At 32.8% G+C, this 26749-nt stretch overlaps 1 protein-coding gene across 1 annotated transcript in view; it reads left to right on the forward strand.

The window, feature by feature from the left end:
* Positions 1–26749, forward strand: part of LOC102513235 (dachshund homolog 2) — a 119697-nt gene that overhangs the window by 20013 nt on the left and 72935 nt on the right. The window contains exons 4-5 of the mRNA XM_032474685.1: positions 10957–11092; positions 13635–13718. Coding sequence (XP_032330576.1) covers positions 10957–11092; positions 13635–13718 — 220 coding nt within the window. The remainder of the gene's footprint in view (positions 1–10956; positions 11093–13634; positions 13719–26749) is intronic.

The following is a 26749-nucleotide window of genomic DNA, read 5'->3' on the forward strand; positions in this document are numbered from 1 at the left end:
CTCCTTTTGATAAAATTTTCCTACAAATCTATAGAAGTAGATTTCCATCAGAAGATGATAATGAAATAAAGATAAAAATTTTTTAAAGAGTTGATTTCAGTCAGTACAGAGTGAGAGACTTTTAACTTAGTTGCGAAGTTGTGTTTTGTTTATTTTTGCAAAGGTGCTATTGTATAATAATATTATTAGTTTTAAAATTATAATTCACAGGAAATACCATAACAAAAATCTTTTAATTAATTGAAAAATTTGGTGTTCATATGTTAAAGTTTCACCCCTTCTTTCAAGAACAGTTATCAATATATTACTAGCTATATGATACTTAATTAAAAGGACAGAAATTTCACATCTCTGTTGATTTATATTTCAATGGCAATTTGTTTTCAATGTGCTTCTTGGTGAAGCATGCTTTCAAAGTTCAGTGTCTTAGAATCTCATGACCAGTGGGCAAAATTGTGTACTGAGCGTTTGTCATAAAATACTACTTGTGGGATATGGGAACTATTCAAACAGAAACATTTTCTCTGTTTACATTTATGGATTTTAAAAAATCTTGTTAGTTTGGCATAAAAACAGAAATTGAAATTTGTATTACTCTTGGTAATTACTCACAAAATATTTTCATTGAAGTCACTGGATCTTTTATATTGTATTTACCATTTAAGGATAAACTGTCCTTCCAAGATATGAATGCTCAGAGAATTTAACATTTAAAATTTAGAAATAAATGCCATAACTATAATTTTTGGGTTTTTTTCCTAACAAATTCACTATGAATTAGGGAAAGTCACAATGGCCTGTTTCACACAACCCTCTTTGCTGTGTATTATATTATCTGAACTCAGGTGGTCTGCTATAACAATATACCATAGACTGGATGGCTTAAACAAGAGAAATTTATTTCTCACAGTTCTAGAGGCGGAGAAACTTAAAGTCAAAGTGCCTCCTGATCCCATTCCTGGTGAGAGTTCTCTTTCTGATGGTTATCTTCTCATTGTATCCTCACATGGTGAAGAGAAAGAGAAGAAGCAGGCTCTCCTGCCTCTTCTTGTAAAAGCATTAATCCCAACATGAAGGTTTCTCCCTTCATGAACTATTACCTTCCAGAAGCCACATCTCCAGATACCATCACATTTGAGATTAATGTTTCATCATATGATTTGGGGGAGATGAACATTCAGTCCATAGTGTATACAATCTAATGTGATTATAGTGTCATGTAGGCTAGCATCTCTATAGTTAAAAGTCAGCTAATATTTCCAATATATCCCTACTTTCAGCAATTTAAAACACAGCTTCAGAAAAGCAAATATATCAGAAACTTGATATACATAGCAAGAGATTAGAACACATTACGAAAAAGTCCAAAATATCTGTTTAGTTATATTAAAATTTACGAATATCCACAAAAAGAGCTACCAAACTTATTGATGTGTTTAAATTATTGTTTACCTATTTGTTTTTACTTTTAAATTAAACTTTCCCTTTTTCTATCATTTTTTAAAAACTCCCTTGAATTTAAAAAAAAAAAAGCTGTGATACTGAAACAAGGTTTCAGAATCCTTCTAAACACTGCTACTCTTTTAGCATACTTTGTGTTAAGCTGATGCCTGTGCCTTGTCACCAATGATTATGAGACTGCGATCACAATTTTGGAGCTGGTCTTGTGGTATGTGCTTTGAATATATGATAAACAGAATATCGAGTTAGTGAATGACTTGTTATACAAGCCATATTTAATTCTCAGCACTTAGCATTTCTGATCAAAGTGTCTGGGAGGAACTATTTTAATATTTCTATGCTTCACTTTTTGCAAAATAGATCTCAGTTTCTTTACACTTTGTTTCTATAAACTGTTCTGTTTACATTTCTTCTGACTGAGTCTACATCAAAAAACTGGTTAGGATAATCTGTAAGCCATGTTAACTCCTCATTTTAATTCAGGTACACCAGTTTGGCATTTGTTAGCAAGCACAGTGTTAACAACTAATTGAATCAGAAGAGGCCACTGATAGCTGGTTTAAAAAGATTGTGGGTCCATCCATATTTTTTGTTTTTCATTGATTGAGTCCCTGTTATACATCAGGAGATTTTTAAGGCTTATGATCTAATAGGGAGAGAGAAACAATAAACAGAATTCTTGATTAAAATTTAAATAGATAAACTGAGCTCATGTACTATTTTCAAAACATGGTTTTGCAGATTTTGTTTTATGCTTTATGGGACCAGGGTTTCCTCAATCATAACAGGAATGGAAACTACATATAATGATTTAAATTTTCCTACATTCTCTGCACTTAAAATTTTACTAGTAGATGATAGTTAGTGTACGATATTCATCTTTAATTTTTCAGGACCTTTCAAAGGACCAGTGTGGAAAGCAGACAACTGTGATTGCATATTCACATAATATGTATTTTTATAATGTGACAGTCTATTTGTGTTTGTTTAAATGTTCAAATGAACACAGCACTTAGTGTGCTTATTCATAATCTTATTATTTGCCTGGTCAGATAATCTTGAACATTAGAATGAAACTTTTTAAAATCCTGTAATTTTTCTGATTCTTACAAGAGACTTAAAAGTTCAGCATGTTAGATTTTATATTTGGGCTAGCATCCAATGGCATGCCTGTAAATGAGCTCTCCAAAAACAAAACAAAATAAAAAAGAAAACCTCTGTTTTATAACATTTGCCAATTTCAGTGGTGTAAATATTCCCACCATGGCTGATTTCAAGTTACCAACAGCTTAACACCTGGCTCACAAAATTACTGCATATTTAACAATTAGCTTTCGTTTGAGCAGCCTCCAAGACAACACTCTCCTTTTAGAGCATTATGTGAAATATGAAATGTTTATCAAATTAAAGTCTCTATGCCAATTTCCTCCCATATCCATTAAACAAAATAAAACAAACCTTTCCAAACCATTTTATCTATTATCTTCTATTTCTTCAGAAAAGCATAACATGTTAACTCAAAGTTTGAGAAATCTCTATGAAAATAAATGAATAATCAGTTTGCTTGCCAATTGAAATTATACTATCTTAACATAGAATGAGGTCAAATTGGAAGGAGCACAATTGCACTTGTGTCTTTTTCTTCTACAGGTGTGCAAATATTTCTACCTCAATGTGAAAAAAAGTTTGGTGATTAGAGGTGCTGATTTCTGCAAATGCCCTTAAATAGTGAAAATAGTGAAAAAAATAGTGAAAACTAACACAAGGGAGACCTGACTGGCTATTCACCACTGCTTTTGTTTTGTTTGTTTGTTTGTTTGTTTGTTTGTTTGTTTTAAATTCCCTTTTCATAGGTAGGAGAGAAAACCATAGCATTTTTAGAGCTCTGAGAAGTAATGTGACTTTTAGAAGCTTAGACAGCTAAAGAAAATACATATTTGCTTACAGTTTAATGAATTTACCCACCTCCACAGTTGTAAACAATTAACAATGAATCTTACTCATAGCACATACTTACTATAGCAACACTGTTCAGTAGAGTCACCACTAGCCACATGTGGATATTTCGATTTCAATTAATTAAGTAAAATGAAAACCTTGGTTCCCCCGTTGCAACTAGCCACATTTCAACTCAAAAGTCACATGTTGCTTGTGACTACTGTATTAGATAGCACAGGTAGAGAATATTTGCGTCATTGCAGAAAATTTTTTTGGACAGCACTGTTTTAGAGTATTAGGCAGGATGGTTGAGAAGTCCAGAATCACTAGTATTCTTTGGGGGGAAAAAAGATTATGCATATTAAAAACTCAGCAAGTGTTTTGCAGTTAGCCTTGAATTTGCCCAGAAAGGACAGTTATTGCTGAATATTGACTTACTCTATTATTATTATCATCATTTTCTGTTAGAAAACAAACAGCAAGAATACACAATTCACTGAATTAGCAAAAGTTTAATATGTGTAAAGGAGCATGTTACATTGCCTTCTCAAAAACACAAAATAAACAGGCAGAAGCTCCAACCCCAAAAGAATGTATAGAATGTATAGAATTATATACTGTTTCTGGCTAGAGCCGTCCTAGTTTGTTAGCTAAGATGAATTAAGAAGCAGAATTCATTGGAGGCAGTACGACATAATGGGTAAGGCATGGGCTCTGAAGTCAGATTGTCTGCCTGTTTGAATCCCAGTTTCACTATTTCTTGTTATATCACTTTAGGAAAGTTAATTAACTTGCCTATATCTCAGTTTACCTTATTTCCCAATGAAATAAGAATAATCGCTGTACCTATTTCATAGGTACAGTGGTAACATAAAGCTTAGAAGAGATAAAGCTTGTTAACACACTTAGAGCATTGTCTGGCATCTGGTAAATACTCAATATTTATTAGCTAATATTATTTTATTTTATTTTATTTTATTTTATTTTATTTTATTTTATACTCAGGAATCCATATAGAAATAGTAATAAGGAGAAAACAGTACCATAGCTGAGGGCTAGCCTGAGGAAGAAGTAGCTTTCTCTATATACCTTTGACTGTGCAACCTCTTGTCAGTACCAGGACTGAGGGTTGCCCCACCAGTAGATGCATATACAGGTATTGGACCCTCCCCCTAGGGAGCATTTGTTCACATGTAATGGCTGCTTTGATCTCAGTGCCACAGAAGAAAGGTTAGGGATCTTCTGGGGACTGGAGAGGGGTGCCCATTCTAATATCAAAATTGATCTGATTTGTATTTTATTTTAAATTATCTTTGAATGCTTATGTGTGGATGATTTAGTCATTTGTTTGAACTGTGGTCATCTGTACACCATATAAAAACACCCATAGGCCTTTCTTTCATCCCCAATGGGTCTAGTAGGCACTCAGTAAATGTTTGTTGCATGAATGAATGAAAACCAATTATTCATTGGATATTAAACTTTGGGAAATGTTTTCAAAATAAATGATCATTAGTGATAAAGACTTTAATTCCAAAACTGGGAAAGACATAAGTTGCAAACAAATTTGTTTGGTTTTGGTTTTGGTTTTGTTGTTTCTTTTTGGAGTTTTTTGGCCAGAAACTAGTTTGTGAATATTGTTATGCCAGGCACATAGTCTTTAGGTCTGGCTCAGATCCCTTTACTGTTGGCTCAGCATTTAGCATGTGTAGCTAATAACTAATATAGCTATAACATGAATTGGAAATTGCATTATGATCATTAGGCTTGCAAGGCTTCAGTTATATTACTCGATGTGGCAAAATCCTGAAAGCAAAATAAGTAAAATATCGAATTGATATGAAAACCTATTTCATATTTGACATTTAAATATCTTATAATACATTTTTCTATACATTTAAACTTCTTATAATACATTTGTGGGAACTTTGTCATATCAGTGTGCCATCGTTTTCTCTGATAACAAATTTAAGAAATTTAAGTAGGAAGCTGTTATTTGGCTGTTTACCAATACCATCTGATTAGCTGTGTTTTTTGTTTGGCTGAGCAGCTGGCAATTAATGAATTGATTGGAAATGGTCACAAGGCAATGGCATTAGCATGTGAACATCTGGTATTAAAATTAGTCAACACAGAGAGGGTTTTTTGTGATAATTCAGATTCACTGAAAAAAATCACTAGTTGAGTCTTATTTTAAATGCACTATTGAAAGACAAAGCTATTACTATCTTTTAGAACATGAGATGAAGATGCATTGAGTAAGAACTAAGGGGTGTTTGTGTTTGTGTTTGTGTGTGTTGTCTGTGTGTGCGTGTGTGTGTTTGGGTGTGTTTGGGTGAGTGGCAGAGGTCCAAGCCCACCATGTAATTTGCAAGCCATGCATATTCCCACTGAACTATCTGTTCTCCCACTCAAGGGCATTCATCTGCTATGAGCAGATATTATGGCTGATTCCCTTAAGCTGTCAGCTTCTTTCAGAACAAGTTGACCACACTGAAGAGGTGAGAGGGTCCTTTGTCCAACTATCGCATAGGTCACAGATAGGGAGTGCCTATGACTTTGGACTCTCTCATGGTTACTTGTTCCAGCTGCACCTCCCAGTCTCCCTGTTTTTTTCTAAATTCATGAAAAGTTTGCCACAGCCATCTGTGTTAACTTAAATACAATTGTAAATTGGTGATTGTGGAACACATACTAACTCTTAAACTGATTTATAAAAATTCATAAATTGCCATCCTTCCAATAGTATTCAAAGATAACCAATTTGGGCATCAAATTCTTCCTCAGGATTAGTGGTAAGCCAAGTTAGCAACAACAGTGCACAGACTTTTTATTTTCTTGTCCCTAATTTTATTGGTTGTCAAATTACAATCCATTGTTACTGCAGAACCTTGGTGACAGAACAGAATGAACACATCAATTAAATATGAAATATCAAGACAAATGCATGAATAAAATATCCAGCATTCAGATAAACTTCCAAAAGCCACTCCTCAGCAGCGAAATGCCATTAAGTCCTTTAGGAACTCATTAATAGATTAACATTTGGAAGAGTAATTACAGTGAGAGTTGAATTCTAATTAAATAAAAATAAAAAGACAAATTGTATATTACATAACCCCACTGAATGCTTGATAAGAATCAATATAATAAAATATCAGAGGTAAAAATGTAATATTGAGATGGTTGTTCTTGAAAGGCAATTACACACATACACATACATATTAACACATGTTAATATGCATGTATTAGTACTTCATAAGTTCTGTGTATACTGCCATATTTCCAAGGATGTAAACAAATACATTGAGATGAAATAAAGGATCTCCGTGAAAATGGGCAGAATTGATACTTCAGTGCCAATAAACTAAATCCTATATCAAATTGACAGTGTTAAACCTTGCATAAAACTGCATTTTCTCAGCATCGACTCTGTTCTTTATTAAGATTCAAATGTACTCTCAAATTATTTCATATGATGAAGGTCTCCTTTGACCATTTGTGATATCCACCCCCCTCCCAGAAAAGGGAAGCAGTATGATAGAAAAAGAGATAGTATGTGCAAATTAATAACATTTTCTATAGTATCTCTTTCTTCTTAGGCTTAAGCCTTGAACTATATAAGTATATGCTAGAATTTGAGGCATTGTTGCAGACAGTTTTACTAATTGCAGGGGAAAATGGGGATTTGATTGAGTAAATATGTATCAGTTTTGGAAATCTTTCTCCTCTGCTCCTTTGGCTGATTCTGGAGAAGACTTCTACAATGTTTCAGAAGAGCTACAGCTGTTTCCATTGGGGCGCGAATGAAATACATGAAGAGTAACAGGGTCGTAAAAGTCATAAATGCCAAATAAAATGAAGTCATCAATGAGTAAAATGATTGGGGTTTTAGATTTGCAATTTTCCTTTCTAAATGCCCTTATTGATTTGTTGCAAATACTGTTAACCCTGTCTTTGGCAAATGGTGAGGACATTATTACTTGTGTTCTCATTTGTAATAAAACAGATTAACTTGCTGTGAAAATTTAACTAGGCTGAGACACAACAGTAGCCACCTAATGAACCGAAGCACATTGCAGTTAAGTAGCTAAATAGATGCATACTGATTACAGGGCTGAAAAATGGATCTGTTGACTTGCAAAGAAGAAATAGTTTAAAGAACTATTCATTATTTTAGGAGAAATTAAAGATTCCTAGTTCCACACAAAAATTTTTAAACACACTTAATTCTTAATACATATAAGGCACTGGACTCACCTAATATTGTTTACATGGTGAAAAAAAGTCTGACCTGTATGATGCCTTAGGAAAATAGTAACAATGACCTGAACCTTGACTGAATTTGGAAAGTTCAGGCTACAAAATCTTAAAGCAGAAATATGATTTCCTGCAAAATGTTACTGTAACTCTAAATCATGTTTTCAAAGTTATTTATTGTTTCACTTAATGTGCTATTGAAAATGTCAAAGGAGTTTAAAAGTAAATTATTTGAGTTCATATTATTTGATCATATGCAAATTTTAAACATTTTGGGGATCCCTCTTTATAGCACTGTATTTTTTTTCTCATTGCTTATAGCATTTTCTTTTGGTGTAGAAGCTCTTCCAATTTTTAAAAACTTCAGAATGAACTTTCATTTTTTTATTAAGCAGAGTGGACAAGAGCAAATATCACTGTCAGCTGGAGTCTCTTTATGAGTCACTCAAAATTTATCCATTTATATTAGGGTAGCATAAATTGCTGTGTGTATGACTCCTGTTTGCCCCTGCACAGTGATTTTTGTTTGTTCTGTTCTATTTTTGCTCAGTAACCACTGCACTTTGTCCCTGTCTATTCACTTAGAGGTCCATTAAAGATGTAGTTCATTGAATTACACATTTTTTCAGCAAATATCCAATGTTCGAATTCAAAGACTGCATGTTCTACACGTTATGAACATATTTTAGCATAGAGTCATTAAGACTACACAACAGCAAAAAGCAAAAAAAAATAATTTTGACCTCATCTGAAATTCCTTTCATTGGTGGATGTGTGTGTGTGTATACACGTGGTGTTTAGAGATTGTATTTTTAATCACTACAGTTTAAGTTGAATTTCACAACTGATGAACTACGCCTTTCAAAACGTTAAAGGATGTGGTATAAGGGTTATATATATTTTACTGTCCATCCCCAAACCATCCCTTCAAAATACAAATATAATTATTTGGAAAAAAATTTATTCTCTTCTGCTTTGCTTTTGATTTTGACCTGTATACAGATTATTGCAACTAGATATTTGTCTGTATACTAAATATAAATGAAATGTGTAGTTCACTGTCTTAAAACGTTTTTGAAGCATGACAACAGTTATGGAGCCTTTAAAGTGTAATCTATATTTATAATTGGTATCTTGTAATTATATAATACTACAGCTAATACACTCAAAGTCCACTATTCCTTTCATTAAAATTATCAAATGTTAACTAAATGCTAGATAGTATTATCAAACACCATTTAAAAAATGAACATACTACATTGATGACTGTACTAGTTTTTATTGTTTCTGTAACAAATTACAACAAATTTAGTGGCTTAAAAACAATGCAGATTTATTATCTTACAGTTCTGGAGATCAGATGTCTGACATAGGTATCACTGAACTAAAATCAAGGTGTTGTCAGGACTGCATTTCTTTCTGTAAGTGTCCTGGAAATAATCAGTTTCCTTGCTTTTTGCAGCTTCTAGCGGCCAACTGCATTTCTTGGCTCATGGTTCTATTCCCCCATCTTCAAAGCCAGCAACGTTGCTTCTCTCTGACCATCCTTCTACAATCGTATCTTCTTTTGACTTTCCCTTTCTGCCTCCAAGATAATCCAGTGCTATATCTCTATCTGAAGATTCTCAATCACGTATGAAAATTCCATTTTGTCATGTGAGGCAACATATTTTTAAATTAAAAAATTTTATTGAAGTGTAGGTCATTTACAATGTTACTTTCAGATGTACAGCAAAGTGATTCAGTTATACATATACATACATATATATTTTTTCTTTTCAGATTCTTTTCCATTATAGGTTATTATAAGATATTGAATATAGTTCCCTCTGCTATTCAGTAGATCCTTGTTGTTTATCTGTTTTATATATAGTAATGTGTGTGTTAATCCCAAACTCCTAATTTTATCCCTTCCCTACCCTTTCCCCTTTGTTAACCATAGTCTGTTTTCTATGTCCGTGAGTCTGTTTTTGGCTTGTGAATAGAACTTGTATCTTTTCTTTTTTTTTTTAAGATTCCCGTGTTTGAGGCAACATATTCACAGGTTCCAGCTATTAGGATATAGACTGAATCTTTGTGGAGAGGTGGAGTATTCTGCCTGCCACAATGATAGACATTGCAAAATGGTAACTTATACTAATGAAATAATAGCCTTTAACTCTCATGCTAGTACTTTTGCATTAAAAACAATTTTTCTTAAAGGGATTTATCAATTTGGGGCCTCTCATGCAAAATCAGTGTGAAAATGTATAAGCACACATTTGACAAACTAATTTTTAATGTTATGATGATTAGAATACTGATGTTATAATTACACATAATTAGACAGAACATTTAATTTAAGAAATTTATTATGGATGAATTAAATACTTTATAGAACAAACATTCTCTGTCCCAGCATGTCTATCACCCAGTCACATTTATTGCATAAATAAATAAACACCATAATTTTGTTTTTTATTTATCACATTAACAGAATGATTGTCAGATTTATTCATCAGTTTGTGATGCATAAACATAGTGACTAATATCAGAGTTTTATAGCAATCATCATAATCCCAAAAATCCTGAGAACCATATCAGTTAGTACAGAGGTATGTAAAAGAAATATCTTATTTTTACTCAGATTCATTATTAAAAACTATAAAAATCTAAACAATACTAATGAACTAATATTGATAGGTTTTCACATTAGTTTTCAAACCCATCACTGTGTCCTGTGACTACCCAACTCTTTTGTTGGCGAAATTCAACATGAATTCCTAAGGTCTGGTAGATTATAAGTATATTCTTTCCATACTTTTTGTATGTGCAGAAAGACTCAACATGTCCCAGTTGCCACTATTTGTGAGCTTTATTCCAGGGTTCTCAAGTGTTTACCTGTGAGAGAGCTTCTTACTCAGAGAGTAGGATCACCCCCTAGATTATAGCATGAACATCATACCAATGTAGAAGCTTGCAATAACAATAACCTTCATTAATAATAATCACTTTATTCATAATTCTTGATGAATTTCCTAGGAAAAGAAATGGAAACTAACTTTTCTTGAGCCTCTACCATGGAACTGGCATGGCACTGAGCCCTTTCATCTTCTGTTATTTAACACTCATGATACCCTGTTAATTTCCTAAGAACAAAAAATATGTTTTTGTCTAAAGATATGTGTTTAAGACCAGGTATTGTGGATGGATGAACTTTCAGGATGAGAAGTCAACATTTCAAATGTTATGGACTCATCCAACATGAAAAACTTGGTGCACAGGTGACATTTCCTTTTCTATTTCCTTTTGTGGAAGGAACGGATCCCAGAGAGTCCTTCTCCTGCTCCCTCTCTGGAAGAGAGTCATCGCCCTGGGAGCCAGACCTCCTCCCACCCCAGCAGCAGTGTGTCCAGCTCTCCCTCTCAGATGGATCACCATTCGGAGAGAATGGGTGAGTATCTCATCTGAAACAATGAATTGAAAGATAATGGAAATTCTTTATTAAGCAATAGAGAGTGGAGAAAAAAGCTGGGGAGCTGATGCTTCCTTAATATAAATGGTTTTTTGAAGTGGTCAATTTGTGGGGTTTTGCTGAAGCAATATGAACAACAAAATGAAACAAAGTATTAGAATTTGATTCTTTGGAAGCACCTAAATTTACTGTATCACTGGCTCTCATGGGAAAATTTGCAGGGATTTTTGTAGAGTATATGTTGATTCAATATGTTGGTATTTAACAGCTAGTATAATACAAATCACTTGTTACATTCACAGCATTCTTCTAATAATGGAAGATAAAATAGCGTTTAGGCAGTTAATCGTTTAACAGCCATTAAAAAGTGAATCAATGTATGATTTGCTACAATCTCAACAATTCAGATCACAAATATTTAGCTTGCTTTTCCTTATATCTACTTTGTATTATCTCAGAAGTCTGACACCATAGACACTATTTCAGAAATAGAATAATGTTTTTGTCAGTGACGTGGCATATTGGAGAATTGAATCTAGCCACAGTCTGGTCCTTACTAGCTATGAGATCCTGGGTATGTCACTTAACAACTATGAGTATCTTTACCTAATATATGGGAATACTTACAGCTCTGCCTAATGCACTGGAGTTTTGTGAGGTCAAATGAAATAATATGTGGACAAACACTTCAGAAATTTAAAGTGCTGAGGAAATGTGAAGGATAAGCACTATTTTCCTCTGTGTGGTTTTACCTTGATTGCTTATCATCTGCTGTCTGGTCCTACTCAGGTATACAGACATTACCAAGTGCCTTCAGCTGTAACAAATTCTCATTTAGTATATAATAACTGTGAACCAAATGAGCTAGGTAAAATCTTCATTAATCTTCTGTACCCTACACAATCCAATTTCCTATCTATCCATGTCCTTTAGGGAAAATTATTTCTGCTCTTCTTTCAGTCTTACTATAAGGACATTTTTTATGTGAACTGTGAATTTTTATACTTCATAATTGTGATTGCTGAAGGCTCTCCAAAATAATGTTTTTATGGGAGTGGAGAAGAGTTTGAAGGATTAAAGAAGGTGTTAGGTTCTGTATTTGCCCCTGGGACGGACAGAGACGTTTTCTCCCTTGTGGAAATTCATCCAAGTCTCACTTAGCCTGTCAATATTATACATTGTTTGTAGCTATTTAACTTCATAGTGAGCTCAGTGGGTCTCAAATCTGACTCCCCATTGTAATCTATGGAGCATTTACAAATCTGAATGCCCAGGCCACACGCTCAGGGCCTCATTTACCTGGTCTGGAATAGAGCCTAGCAGCAGTGTTTTGTTTTGCTTTTCAGTATCTCCTCAGGAGATTCTAATGTGCAACCAGAGTTAAGAACCACTGAGTTAGAACTTGAGGCTAATGGCTGTTAAGGGTGTACGAATAATTTCTAGAAGAAGTGACAGAGGTTTTTTAGCTTTACTCTGGTCTGTGGATACAGACTAACCTACTTGTTACACTACTGTGTGCAACTGATTCAAGGAAGTCTGAGCAAGACCTGTGGGTGTATAGCCAGATGACCATAAATGAATCAAGAAACCAAACAAATTCTTCTTTCAAGGATAATCTTTGCACTGATGAGGGAGACGGGAGAAGGGAAAGGGAAAGAGGGAATTATTTATTGAGTGCTGGATGAAAGCAGAGCACATAGGGAAATATGTACACTCTGTGATAGCTGTATCATAAGAGAATGTATCTTATACTTAAAAATAAAATAAATTTCGAAAGCAATAAAACATTCTAAAAAAATCTTGACAACATGAAGCATTTCTGATTCCACTGTCAGGAATTAAACTCTTTGTGCATTCCACAGTTGTCCAAGCATGATTTGAGATTGTCTATAAATGAAGTAAAAGGTTTGGTGATTTTTTGGTTTAAAGTGACCATATTTTATTGATAGTGCCAATATAAGGTTTTAATAAAATATAACTATGGAGAATTAAATGATAAATTGAAAATTGACATGATTTTCCTCTTTCAGTGTAAGTGTTTTGTGAAGAAGCACCTACAACAATTACTGGAAAATTATATCGTATCTATTAATTTTGCTATCTATTTGCAAACTCTATAGAGTGAATTAAATGCATAATTATTTTAAACTCATGAAATTAAGTGCTAAATTCTTTTCAGAAGCATTTTTGGAAATATATTATTAATTATGGAAGTAAATAGCTAATTTGCACATCAGTTTTAAAGAGGAAATTTTCTAAATGATTTAAAGACAATATGTTGGCAATTATATATGTACTATATATTAATTATATTTTAAACTTCACATGATTAAGCAGCTTATTGATTTTTAAATTGTATGATCATCAGACCAATAAAAATCTTTTCACTGATTCAGAAGCAGAAGTGTATAAAATTCACATTAGTTGTTACTAGAGTAAAATGGCTGTTTATGTAATGCTTTTCTGCTTTTCTTTTGGGTGTTTTGCAAGAAATTTTCTCAGTTCTATGTCTTATTTATAGTTATGATGCCCAACAATAGAGAAGAACTCATTGTTGATCAGGATAATGGACCAACCATCAAAAAATTCCAAAGGGAAAATAAAGGTAAAATGATTTTTGCTATTTGATGTACATATACAGATCAGATACTAACTCAATTAAGATCCCAGTGCTATATATTGCATCCACAATTCCCTAAGTCAGAAGAGATCCATACTGGCTTTGGATAAATTCTTTTAACAGCAAAAAAATAATATTACCTGAAGCTTGTTTATTTGATGTTATAAATAACATATTAGCCCAAAGCTTCTCTGAACCTGTGCTTGCAATCTTTACCCTAAGCCCTTTTATTTTGCCTGATCAGAGACATCTGACTCTCTTTTTATTACATATGCACTTTGTAAACTGTATGTAAATGAATCACCATTTGTTGGTTATGTTTGAAAAACTTGAATTGCTGTCATGGAGGAGAAATATTCCCCTCAACCCTCTAAAGTTATTTTAAAAGTATATACTAATTTGAACATTTCAGATGAAAGTTTAGTAAGTTACTCCAATCAACTATTTACCTAGAATGTTGATAGATACAATGGCAATCCAGCTTTTGATCCATTAACGTACACGTGTCATTTCTGCACAGTATCCAGGTATTTCATAGGATATCTGTTTAAGGAAGGTAGGGGAGAGTAAGAATTTCAAAGTCATGCTATCTTGATATGAAAGCTGAGTACAACTTTGTTTAAAAACGTTGTTAAGGTAAGAGTAAAGGAAAATATATCAGCATATGTTACAGGTTCTGCATTATAACTGTGACATGAGTCAGTAACTCTAAGCTAAAGAACATAAGCTAATAGGTAATTTATCAGATGGTCTGACTGTAATTCACTATGGGGTGCATTTTTCTACCTCTACTAAAGATGCTCAAAATATGTAGAAAAATAAAACCTTCATGAGCTGAAGAGTTAATGGAGAAAATTTTCTTTCTTCTCTCAACTGAACTTGCTTCCTAATTAGTAGATGAGTATTTTAGTTAGAATTTTGGAATAATGTATGATTTTAATTTCATTGATCCATGGTTGGTTTCCTCACGACATGTTTTGTCTTTTTCATCCAAACTCTGAAAGGCTATACCCACCGGGGCCCCAAGATGTAAATGATTGATTTCAGAAAAGTTGTCAGAATTGAAGAAATCAGTGTCAGTATATTAAACTACCCAAACTCTTACACAGGTAATGAAATTGTCGTTAAAGATGAAACTTCATTCATAACCCAGCAACAATTTGTTCCTGAAACCTCTTGCCCAGCTAGGCATGACTGTTTGAAGGACAGTTTGGTAGTAAAGCAGCTTTTCTAAGAAAATCTCAAGCTGTCCATGATGCATACAATTCCGTCAAAACTGCAAACCCCATACGTCAAAATGGCATTTAGGACTGGCCTGCGTGCTGCACTGTTCAAGTATACACTGCTGTGTCTTATGAAAAATCAGCTGGAGTGCTAGTACAGATGTATAGTAACCGATTTTCATAAAATACACAGTGGTGTTCTCTGGCATTTCTGAATCTCTTGCTGTGGAATGGCACAGTTATTCTCATTTCAAATAGGTTGGTCACATACCCTGATGAGGACATTAATAGACAGGAGTGGCATATTAAATTGTACTTTCCTTATAGAGGAAAGCCTTCTTTTAAGTGAGATTTTCTGTGTCAAGTTCTACCAGTTGCTTTGTGTTATTAAGATAAAATATATTTTCCTAGAATAGATTTTAGTTCTTAAAAGGGAATGCAGTTAAAGTAGAAATTGCAACATTTATTAAGGTTGACAAGTAGGCAGTTTATACAACTGTGGCAAACATATGTTTTCACATCTGTTTTGAGTAATATCATGATTTTAAAAATGATTTATAGCTCTGGAAATTATAAAATGCCAGCTTTGCTATTATGTGGAAATTTTGAGAAAATGAAGGAATACCATTAAAGTATGTTACCCATAGCCCGCCTCTTACTCTACCTTGTAAAATTGGGTGATAGTGTGAAACATGTCTCAAATGAGAATTTGCATTTTGCCTTCAATTTTCACATGCAGCCATTTCAAAGTCTATGTGATCTGACCTTTCCTGGCAGTGATGTCCAATTCGACTTTGTCCAGTATACCTTACCAAAAGTGTTACTTTAGATTTAACTCAAGTATTTTGACTAAACTGACCGGTCAGTCAAGTGAAGCCTTTGATTTTATTTTTCCACAGACTTAGTCGAACAAACTGACCAAATCCATCGCATGTTATGACATTGTGTTACATGGTCTTTAACAATCAGTTCTGGAATTCTTTAGAGTAGAGCCTTTGGGACTATCTACCCTACTTATGTGGAAGCAAAAACACAAAGGAAGAAGACCCTCTTCCCTGGGCAGCCACTGGTCTCCCAAACTGCTGACAGGAATAGGGGCTTTTTGATATTTTACATTTTGTATTGAATGCATTTATTGAAAACTTTATATGTAGAAGAAGCACTGATAATCGAATCTGGAATTCTATATAATCATCGGAACAATAAAAGGTATCATCTAGCCCAAGACTTGAGTCCACTGGACCATTACATTTTAAATCAATCTACCGGCTACAGATGAAAAGCTAATAGCTTTAACATCCTTTGATTATAAGAATCTAAATTAAAGTACTATCATATTTATTTTTATGCAAAAAGACTAATTTCAGTTTAGAGGAGGGTTTTGGCTTTATATTGACACTATAATAATGTAAATATTTTCTATTCAATCAGATGCTGCTCTCTATCTATTCCTGAGACAATCTCAGATACTACACTATTTTTTTTTGGAAGGTGTGTGGAAATGATTATGACCCTGGTTAAAATGGAAAATATATCTGTTGAATATTATATTTTTTGAATAAGAGAAACTAAAGTATTGGACCAACTGAAATGCAAACATCATTACAAATAAACTTTATGGGGAAGGTAAAATACATAAAGGGAAGTGAAAAATACAATTGTGTGCATTTCATGCTATTCAGTGATTCTAAATAGAAAAGAGAACAAGGAACGTATCTTAGAAGTTTTCTTTGAATTACATACATTTAAAAAACTTTTTATTTAGAAACAACTGTAGATTCAAAGTAAGTTGCAAAAAGAATACAGAAAGATTCCGTGTACCCTTTGACCAGTTTCTCCCATCGCAAAACCTTACATAATTATAATCTGATGCAAAAATCAGAAAATTTACATGGTATATTCACACATCTTATTCATATTTCACCAGTTTTACATGCACACATTGGTGTGTATGTCTCTTTGTATATCCTTCTATTGAATTTTATCGCATGTGTAGATTTGTGTAACACCACCACAACCAAGATATAGGACTTTTTCATCACCACAGGGATGTGTCTCCTGCTATTCCTTTATTGTTTCCCTCCCCACTCCATGATCCCTAACCCCTGAAAATCACTAATCTGTTTTCCATCTCTATAATTCCATCATCTGAAGAATGTTCTAAAAATAGAATCATACAGTATGTGACTTTTTGAGTTTTTTTTTTTTTTACTTAGCTAAATTCCCTTGATACCCTTCCAAATTGTTGCATGTGTCAATAGTTTTTTTTTCCTTTTTTATTACTGAGAAATATTTCATGGTATGTTTCAAAGTTTGCATAACCATTTTTCCATTACAGGTCATCTCATTGTTTCCAGTTTTTGCTTTTTATTAATAAAGCTTGTATGAACACTTATGTACAGATTTTTATGTCAATATAATTCCATTTCTCTGGGACAAACGTGCAAGAGCTAGATCATATAGTAAGTGTATGTATAGTTTTATAACAAACCGCTAATCTATCTTCATTTTTATATTCTCACTAGCTGTATATGAGTTCTCCAGGTTCTCCACATACTTATCAGCATTTTGTGTTGACCCTTTTAAAAAAATTAGCTCTTTTCATAGGTGTGTGTAATGATATCTCAGTATAGTCTTAATTTTCGATTATCTAATGGCTAGTGATATTGAACCCTTTGTCTGTATGCCCTCTTGTTGAAATATTTCTTCATGTCTTTTCCCCATTTTCTAATTGTTTTGCCTGTTTTTATATCATTGAATTTTGAGTTTTCTATATATTCTACATATAAATCCTTTATCAAATATGTGGTTTGCAAATATTTCCCCTACTTTATAGCTTGTTTTTTATAACCTCTTAAAAATATCATATGCAGAGCAAATTTTTATATTTCATGCAGTCCAATTTGTCATTTTTCTCTTTTATGGTGCTTTTGGTGTCAAATCTAAAATCTATTCACATAGCCATAGGTCCTGAAGATTTTCTCCTATGTTTTCTGCTATAAGTTTTAAAGTTTTACCTTTTATATTTATAATCATGATCTCAATCAAGTTTTTTTTTTCCTGCTCCAGCACCATTTTTTGAAAAGGCTATTCTTCCGCCACTCCGCTTTTGTAGTTTTGTCAAAAATCAGTCATCTGTACTTATCCAGGACTATTTCTGGGTTCTTTATTCAATTTTATCTATCTATGATTCTATCCTTCTGTCAGTACCACAGTCTTTATTATTGAAGCTCATTGTAAGCTTTAATACCTGATAGAATTACTCCTCCTACTTTATTATTTTTTCAAGATTGTCATGGCTATCCTAGAGACTTTTTCATATGTTTTGCAAAAGAAAGTATATGTCAATAAAACTCCTTGCTGGGATTTTGATAGGAATTACATTAAAATTGCAGATTAATTTGGGAAAAATTTACATCTTTACTATTTTAAGTCTTCCAATATATGAATATAGTGTGTCTTTTCATTTATTTACATTTTCTTTGATTTCGTTCATCAATAAATTTAGCTTTTTGCATACAAGTTCTGTACAAGATTTGTTAGATTTATACTTAAGTATTTCATTGTTTGTATAATTGTTAATGTTTGTATAATTATACATGGTTTTGTACTTTCAGTTGTCACACTACCTCTTTCTTAGTATGTAAAAATACTGTTGATTTTTATATGTTGATTTTGTATCCTGCCATCTTAACCTCACTCATTAGCTCTAGAAAACTTTTGGTTGGTTTTAATCTTTAGGATTGTCTACATAGACAGTCAGGTCATGCCATCTACAAATAAAGGAAATTTATTTCTGTCTTTTTGATTTATGGGACTTTTATTTGTTTTTTTTTTTTGGTTTATGTTGTAATGTTTTCTTTTTTTCTTATTCATGTATAGTTTATTTACAGTGTTATGCTATTTTCTGGTATACAGCATAGTGATTCAGTCATACACACATATATATTCTTTTTCATGTTCTTCTCCATTATAGGTGATTACCAGATGTTGAATATAGTTCCTTGTGCTATACAACAGGACCTTGTTGTTTACCTGTTTTATATACAGTAGTTTGTATCTGCTAATCCTAAACTCCTAACTTATCCCTCCCCCTTCCCTTTCCCCTTTGGTAACCATAGTTTGTTTTCTATGTCTGTGAGTCTGTTTCTATTTTGTAAATGAGTTTATTTGCATCATATTTTAGATTTATGGGATTTTATTCTTTTTTTTTTTTTTGCCTTATTGTCATGGCTGGAACTTCAGTACTACATAGAATAATAGTGATGAATGTGGACATCCTTGACTTCTTCCTGATTTAAGCAGGAAAGCATTCAGTTTTTCAACATTATGTGTGATGTTCTCTGTAGATTTCTTTGTAGATACTCTTTATCAAGTTGAGGTAATTTATCTCTGTTGTCAACTGGCTGGGTTTGTTTCATAAATGGGTGATGCATTTTGTCAAATGCATTTTCTGCATATGTTTTTAGGACTGTATAATTTTTTTAGCCTGTTGATATTCAGGAGGGATTGGCCTGCAGTCTACTTTTTTGCAATGGCTTTGTATTTAGTGTCAGAGTAACACTTGTCTCATAAAAATGAATGGGGAGGGGTTCCTTCTATTTTCTGGAAGAAGTTATGTAGAATTGGTGTCAATTCTTTTTAAAATGTTTGGTGAAATTATTCAGTGAAACCATTTGAGCGCAAAAATTTCATTTTGAGGATATTTAAAAACTCTAGATTCAATTTCTTTAATAGTTATAACAATACTTGGACTATTTTTCCCATTAGACAAGTTTTGACTGTACTTTTTAAGGACTTCCTCTGTTTACTCTAACTTATTGAATTTATGTGCATAGTACTGTTTGTAGTATTCCTTTTAATTCTTTTGATATCTGTGGCACACTAATATTGGTAATTTGTGCCTTCTCTTTTGTGTTTGTCATTCCAGCTAGAGGTTTTCAAATTTTATCGATCATTTCAAAGAATCAGCTTTTGTTTCTTTGATTTTCTTTATTATTGCTTTTTCTTGCAGTTTCATTTTTTTTTCCTGCTTTGACCTTTATTGTTTGTTGCATTCTTTTCTGCTTGGTTTGGTTTTATTTTGCCCTTCTTTTTTCTAGTTTCTTAAGGTGGAAGATTAGATAATTTACCTGTTTTCTCTTTTATAATATAAGCTTTTAATGCTATAAATTTCCTCTCATTACTGCTTTAGCTGAATTCCACCATTTTGATATATTGTATTTTTATTTTCATTCAGTTCAAAGTGTTTTTAAGTATTTACTCATATTTTGCTCTTTCCATTATTCTTTATTTCTTCTTGATGGTCAAATTTTCCTTTTCATTTCTGTTCTGTTTAGAGAATTTTCTTTAGACATTCTTTTAAAGTAAGCTGGCTGGCAACAAATTCTCTTAGTTTTCCTTCATCTGACACTATCTCCGTGTCTCCTTTATTCCTGAGGGATATTTTCACCAGATATATAATTCTGGGTTGATGATTATTTTTTTAGCACCTGGAAAATGTTGTACCATTTCCTTCTGGCCACCATGGTTTCTGATGAGAAATACACTGCGTTTGAATTCAGTTTCCTTTTTCTCTGATAGGTAATGGGTTGTTACTTTCTGGCTACTTTCAAGATTTTTTCTTTTTCTTTGGTTTTAGAAGTTTGAAAATGATGTGTCTTGGTGAAGATTTCTTTGGATATATTCTGTTTGGGATTTGTTCATCTTCTTGAATGTGTAAGTGTATGTCTTTTGACAGATTTGGGGAGTTTTCAGACCTTATTTCTTTGAGTAGCTTTTCAGACTTTCCCTCTTTCCCCTTTCCTTCTGGGACTCCCAGTGATCCAAATGATGGATCTTGTGTCATAGTCCCACATGCCTCTGTAGCTCTTTTTCTTTCTGTTTGTTTTTTCTAAGTGTGTTTTCTCCCTCTTGTTCAGCTAAGTAATTTCTATTTTTCTATTTTTAAGTTCACAGATTCTTTCCTCTGCCCTTTTCACTCTATCTATTGAGCCTACTCATTGAGTTTTACATTTTTTATTATTGTAGTTTTCAGTTCTAAAATGTCCATTTGCTTCTTGAACTTTTTACTATTATTTTTGCTATAACTTTCCATTTCTTTTCTGACATTTTCTATTCTTTCATTTGTTTCACATATCTTTGTAATTATTCATTGAAGTATTTTTATAATGACTGCTTTAAAATCCTTTTCAGGTAACTACAATATCTATGGAATCTTGGTGTTGCTGGCTGTTCATTGTTTGTTGTTATTCAAGTTGAAATATTCTAGGTTTTCGGTTTGACAAGTGATTGTTTTATTGAAACATTGACATGTGAGACTCTGGATCTTATTTAAATCTTACATTTTTTCAGGGCTCTCCTGACACAGCTCTGGTCGGGTAAGGGAGGCAACACTGCCTCATTTCTGCTAGGTATCTAGGGGAGTCCAGATTCTCCACTCTGCCTCCATTAATATCCTGGGACAAGGTAGTGCAACATTAGTGCTGGATAGGGGTAGGAGTTCAGGCTCCTCATTCCACTGATACCATCCTGTCTGGAAGGGGTTTCTAATCTCCCTGTGGCCTTGCATGTAGCCTCATTCCCACTGAACAGTGGTGACTGTCTTGATTTTCCAGTAAATCTTCTCTGATAACACCCCAAATGGGAGGGTGAAGGGTACTGGATAGAAGGTGGAAGTCTAGGCTCTCCATGTAGTCTCTACTGACACTGTGTATGAGGGGAATGACCTCATTGCTGCTAAGCACTGATTAAAGTCCTGAATCTCTGTTAAGCCTTCTTTTCTGACATCTCCCTTGCCAGTGGTGGTGGGGTTTGAAGGGCATTGGCACATCTCATTACAGCCTGGCAAGAGTGAAGATTAGGTTTTCCCATTTTGCCTTTGCTGATGGAGTGTGGTTGTGGCTGCATATTTTTCTGGGGTGTTTGTCTGAAATAGAGCAGTTATTGCCTAAAAGATTTTAGTATTACCCACTCCTGGTCCTTTGGTTAGACACATCACACTTATACTGGGAATTTTATTTTTTATGCCTGTGCCTATTGGTGTTTGTAGATTGCTGGTTTTTCCAGTAGTCAGTCAGGAATACATGAGGCAAAAAGAAATCCCAGGGGATTCACTGTTGTGTTATTCCTTAGGTCCCAATGTCCCTAACGGGTCTACCTTTCTCTACACATTCAGACTTCTTATATTTGTTTTATACATAATGCCCAGTTTTATTACCTGTGCTTAGAGGAAGGAATAGGAAAAAATATATTTTCTCCATTTTTTGGAGACAGAAGTCTCTCTACCTCTCCTTCATTTTTTAAAAATTGAGATGTACCACATATATAATAAAAGTCAAACATTTAATATGTACAATTCAGTGTTTTCAATATATTCTCAAGGTTATGCAAACATTGCTACTATTTAACTCCAGAACATTTTCATAAACCAAAAATGAAACCCTGTACCCATTAGTAGTCACTGCCCATTCCCCGTTACTCAGCCTCTGAAAATCTCAAATCTGATTTCTATCTCTGTGGATTTGCCTAATCTGGATTTTACATATAAATGAAATCATACAATATGTGGACTTTTGCAGCTTCCTTCTTTCACTTAGCATAACGATTTCAAGGTTCCTCCATGATGTAGAATGACTCAATACTTTATTTCCTTCTTATGTTTGAATATTATTCTACTGTATGCATACACTACATTTTGTTTAACCATTCATTAGTTGATGGGCATTCAGGGTGTTTCCGTATTTTGGCTATCAATAATGCTGCTGTGAACATTGATGTGTCATTTTGTGTTCACTTATGTTTTCATATGTTTTCTGTGTATGCCTTGGAGTTGAATTGCTGGGCCATATATATGGTAACTTTATATTTAATCTTTTGAGGAACTACCACAAGCCACTGTTTTCAAAAGTGGCTACAGAATTTAACATTTCCAACAGCAATGTATGAAGGTTCCAATTTCTACCACTCTATCTTGTCCAACACTTACTATTATCTGTCTTTTTGATTATAGCTATTCTACTGGGTATGAAGTGTTATCTTGTGATTTTGGCTTGCATTCCTTGATGAATAATGATTTTGTGTATCTTTTTGTGTGCTATTGTCCATTTGCTTATCTTCTTTGGAGAAATATCTACTTAAGGCCTTTTCTTGTATTTTTAAATTGAATGTCTTTTTGTTTTCAAGTTTTTAAGAGTTCTTTATATATTCTGGATACAAAAACTTTATCAAATATATGTTTTGCAAATATTTTATCTTATATCTTATTCTGTGGATTGTGTTTTTACTTTTTCTCCATAGTGTTTTTTGATAAAAAAAGTTTTTAATTTTAATAAAGTTCAACTTATATATTTTTCTTTTTCCATATATGCTTTTGCTGTTGTATCTAAGACTCCTTTGCCAAAACCAAATGGTACTCCTTGAAGATATATATACTCCTAATTCTTTGATCTAAAAGTGTTATAATTTAGCCCTCACACTTAAACCTATCTTCTTTTTCAAGTTAAATTTTGTGTTTGATATTAGGCAGGGAACCACTTTCATTCTTTTGCAGGTTGGTATCCAATTTTCCTACTACAATTTATTGAAGACACTATTATTTCCCCCATAGAATTCAGTTGGCGCCATTGTCAATAAAAATCACTTGACCATAAAAGGGTTTATTTCTGGACTCTTAATTATATTCCATGATCGATATGTCTATCCTCATGCCAGACTTATGTTTTGATTACTGTAACCTTATAGTAAGTTTTGAAATTTAGGAATATGAGTCCTCCAACTTTGCTCTTTTGTTTTTTCAAGATTATTTTGGAAGTTATGGGTCTTTATATTTACATAAGAAGTTCATGATCAATATCTGCCTAAAACAAACAACTGGAATTTCTGTAGGGAGTATTATAGATCAGTTTGGGGAGTATATGCCATCAGAACAATATTAAGTATTTTGATCCATGAACATATGGGATGTGTTTCCATTTATTTAGGTTCTCTTCAGTCTCTTCAACAATGTTTTGTAGTTTTCAGAGCATAGTTTTGCACTTCTTTTGTTAAGTTTATTTCTTTTTAATTTTTAATGTTTTAATTCAATTGTAAGTGAAATAGTTTTATTGATTTCAATTTTGAATAGTTCACTGCTAGTGTATAGAAATACATTTGAATTTTCTATTTTTAATTTGTATTATTCAACCTTGTTGAACTTGGCTATTAGGTCTTATGGTTTTTCTGTAGATTCTTTAGAGTTTTCTATATATAAAACCATGACATCTGAAAATAGACATAATTTTATTTCTTTTTTCTGTGTCATGAAAATTTCTCTCTCTGTTTTCAGTTAGGAGTTTTACAATCTCAGGTCTTATGTTTAAGTTTTTAATCCATTTTGAGTTGATTTTTGTGTATGCTAAAAGTGTTTAATTTTATTATTTTTCATGTGGATATCCAGTTTTCCTAGAACCATTTTTGTTGCAGAGACTACCCATTACCCTTTGTGTAATTTTGGCACCATTATCAAAGATCAGTTTACCATATATGCGTGAGTTTATTTCTGAGCTCTCTAATGTGTTCCATTGGTCTATATGTGTATTTTTTTATGCCAGTACCATGCTGTTTTGATTGGTGTAGCTTTGGGTTAGGGTTAGGGTTAATTTTAAGTCAGGAAGTATGATGCCTCCATCTTTGTTCTTTCTTCATATTGCTTTTCCTATGTTGGGTGATTTGTGTTTCCATATGAATTTTAGAATTTTTTTTCTATTTCTGTAAAAAATGCTATTAAGGTTTTGATAGTGATTGCATTGAATTTCTACATCACTTTGGGAAGTATGGACAATATCAAGCCTTCCAATTACTGAACGTGAGATTTTTCCATTTATTTGTGTCTTTAATTTCTTTCATTGATATTTTGTAGTTTTCAGTGTGAAAGTTTTTCTCTTTGGTTAAATCTATTCCTAGCTATTTTATTCTTTTTGATGTAATTGTAATTGAGATGGTTTTCTTAAATTTATCTTCCTGGTTGTTCTTTATTAGTGTATAGAAACATAGCTGACTTTTATATGTTGAATTTGAATCCTACAACTTTAATGAATTGGTTTATCAGTTCTAAATGGTTTTTTGGTGGAGCTTTGGGGACTTTCTACATGTCATATTATGTCATCTGCAAAAAGAGATATTTTAACTTTTTTTTAATGTTGAACTAACCTTTTGTTCCTTGGATAAAATAGTCTTGGTCATGATGTATAATTTCTTTTATGCATTGCTGAATTTTGATTGCCTGTATTTTGTTGAACATTTTTGCACTTATATTAATAATTGTTGTTGTCCCATACTTTATCATCCCTTTCTTGTGATGTCTTTGTCTAGTTTGAGTATCAAGGAATTACTGCTTCATACAATGAATTGGGGAACTGACCTTATAGAACTAGTTGGGAAGTGTTCTCTGACTTCATTTTGATCTAACAGATTCTATTAGTGGAAGAAATATTGTACAATTTTGAGATACTCCTTTGACAAAAGAGAATTAATTTTTACAGTGATGAAAGAAGGATAGATAAAACAGGTGCACAACACCTGAAACAGCACTAAGCAAATGGGATAAGGGGATTAATCCTCCAGAACTTTTCTAACAATTAAACTGAAAGCATCCAGATGAGGTGAACCAAGCAGAAACAATGAGCTGAGAAACCAAGGTATACATTAAATTAGAAGATTTTTAAATGCACTGTTATTTTATAATACCTGCAGATTGTTTGACCTATTACAGTTTGGATAGACATTTTTCATGCCATTTTTGAAGTAAATAGCAAGGCATGATTTTATATGTGTCCTTAATGATGTTTCTGCTGGTAGATATGCATCTTTATATCTACTTATATTATACTTATATCTCCAGATTAAAGATTAACCATTATTTTTCCCATTTCATAAAACCATGACAAAATAAAGCCTTTAATAACAATATTTAACATTCTCAATGAAAATGACAAGGAGTTTTGAAATAACTTAAACTATCCATATCTCAATTTCTATTACCCATATCTGAAAATCATGTTAGAACAGAGTCTGATGCTGCTTATAAGGATGTAGTTACTATAAAAAGCACTTCTGGGAATAATTTGACAATCTAAAACCAGACAGATCAAGCTAGTAGTTTTTATCTTTTAGAAAACCCTTTCTAGTTCTTTTTTCCTTCATATAGTAATTTGTCAGGATCAGCTGCAACACTTTTGATACTGTCTGACCTGTTTTGATCATTATGACTGGATTTCACATTTTAAAAATTATTTGCAACTGATTTAGAGATTTATCATAGTTTTCAAACATCCTTATTTAGATTATAAGCTTAAAAGCCAGTAATAACATATAAAACAAACTGGGTGTAACAAGAGAGTATTTCTATTCCTCTTAACCAAGAGCCTTTCTTACTAATGAATGAACCACAGTATGTGTGTGTGTGTGTGTGTGTGTGCACGCACAGCCTTTTTAAGAGTGCTAAGTTCTAAAAGCAGTATTTGAGATTATATTGAATTAAAATGTGAGAGCTCAAATAAGATAAGCTTATTTGTTATTACTAATTCTACAGTAATAGTTTCATGGTCATATTCATAAAACTCTGGCCTAAGAAACTTTCTGTGATGTTATTAGAATAGTATTACCTGATTACATGGTCTATATTCAGGTTTAAGCTAATTGAAAATAGAGTCATTTGAATATAAATGTAAAAAGTAGATTGATTAACTTGATTCCTTCTTATAAAACACAGCACTTTTAAAATACATTTTACTCTCTTCTCTTTTTCTAAACTTT

The sequence above is a fragment of the Camelus ferus genome, chromosome X (genome assembly GCF_009834535.1).
Source record: "Camelus ferus isolate YT-003-E chromosome X, BCGSAC_Cfer_1.0, whole genome shotgun sequence".
NCBI lineage: Eukaryota > Metazoa > Chordata > Mammalia > Artiodactyla > Camelidae > Camelus > Camelus ferus.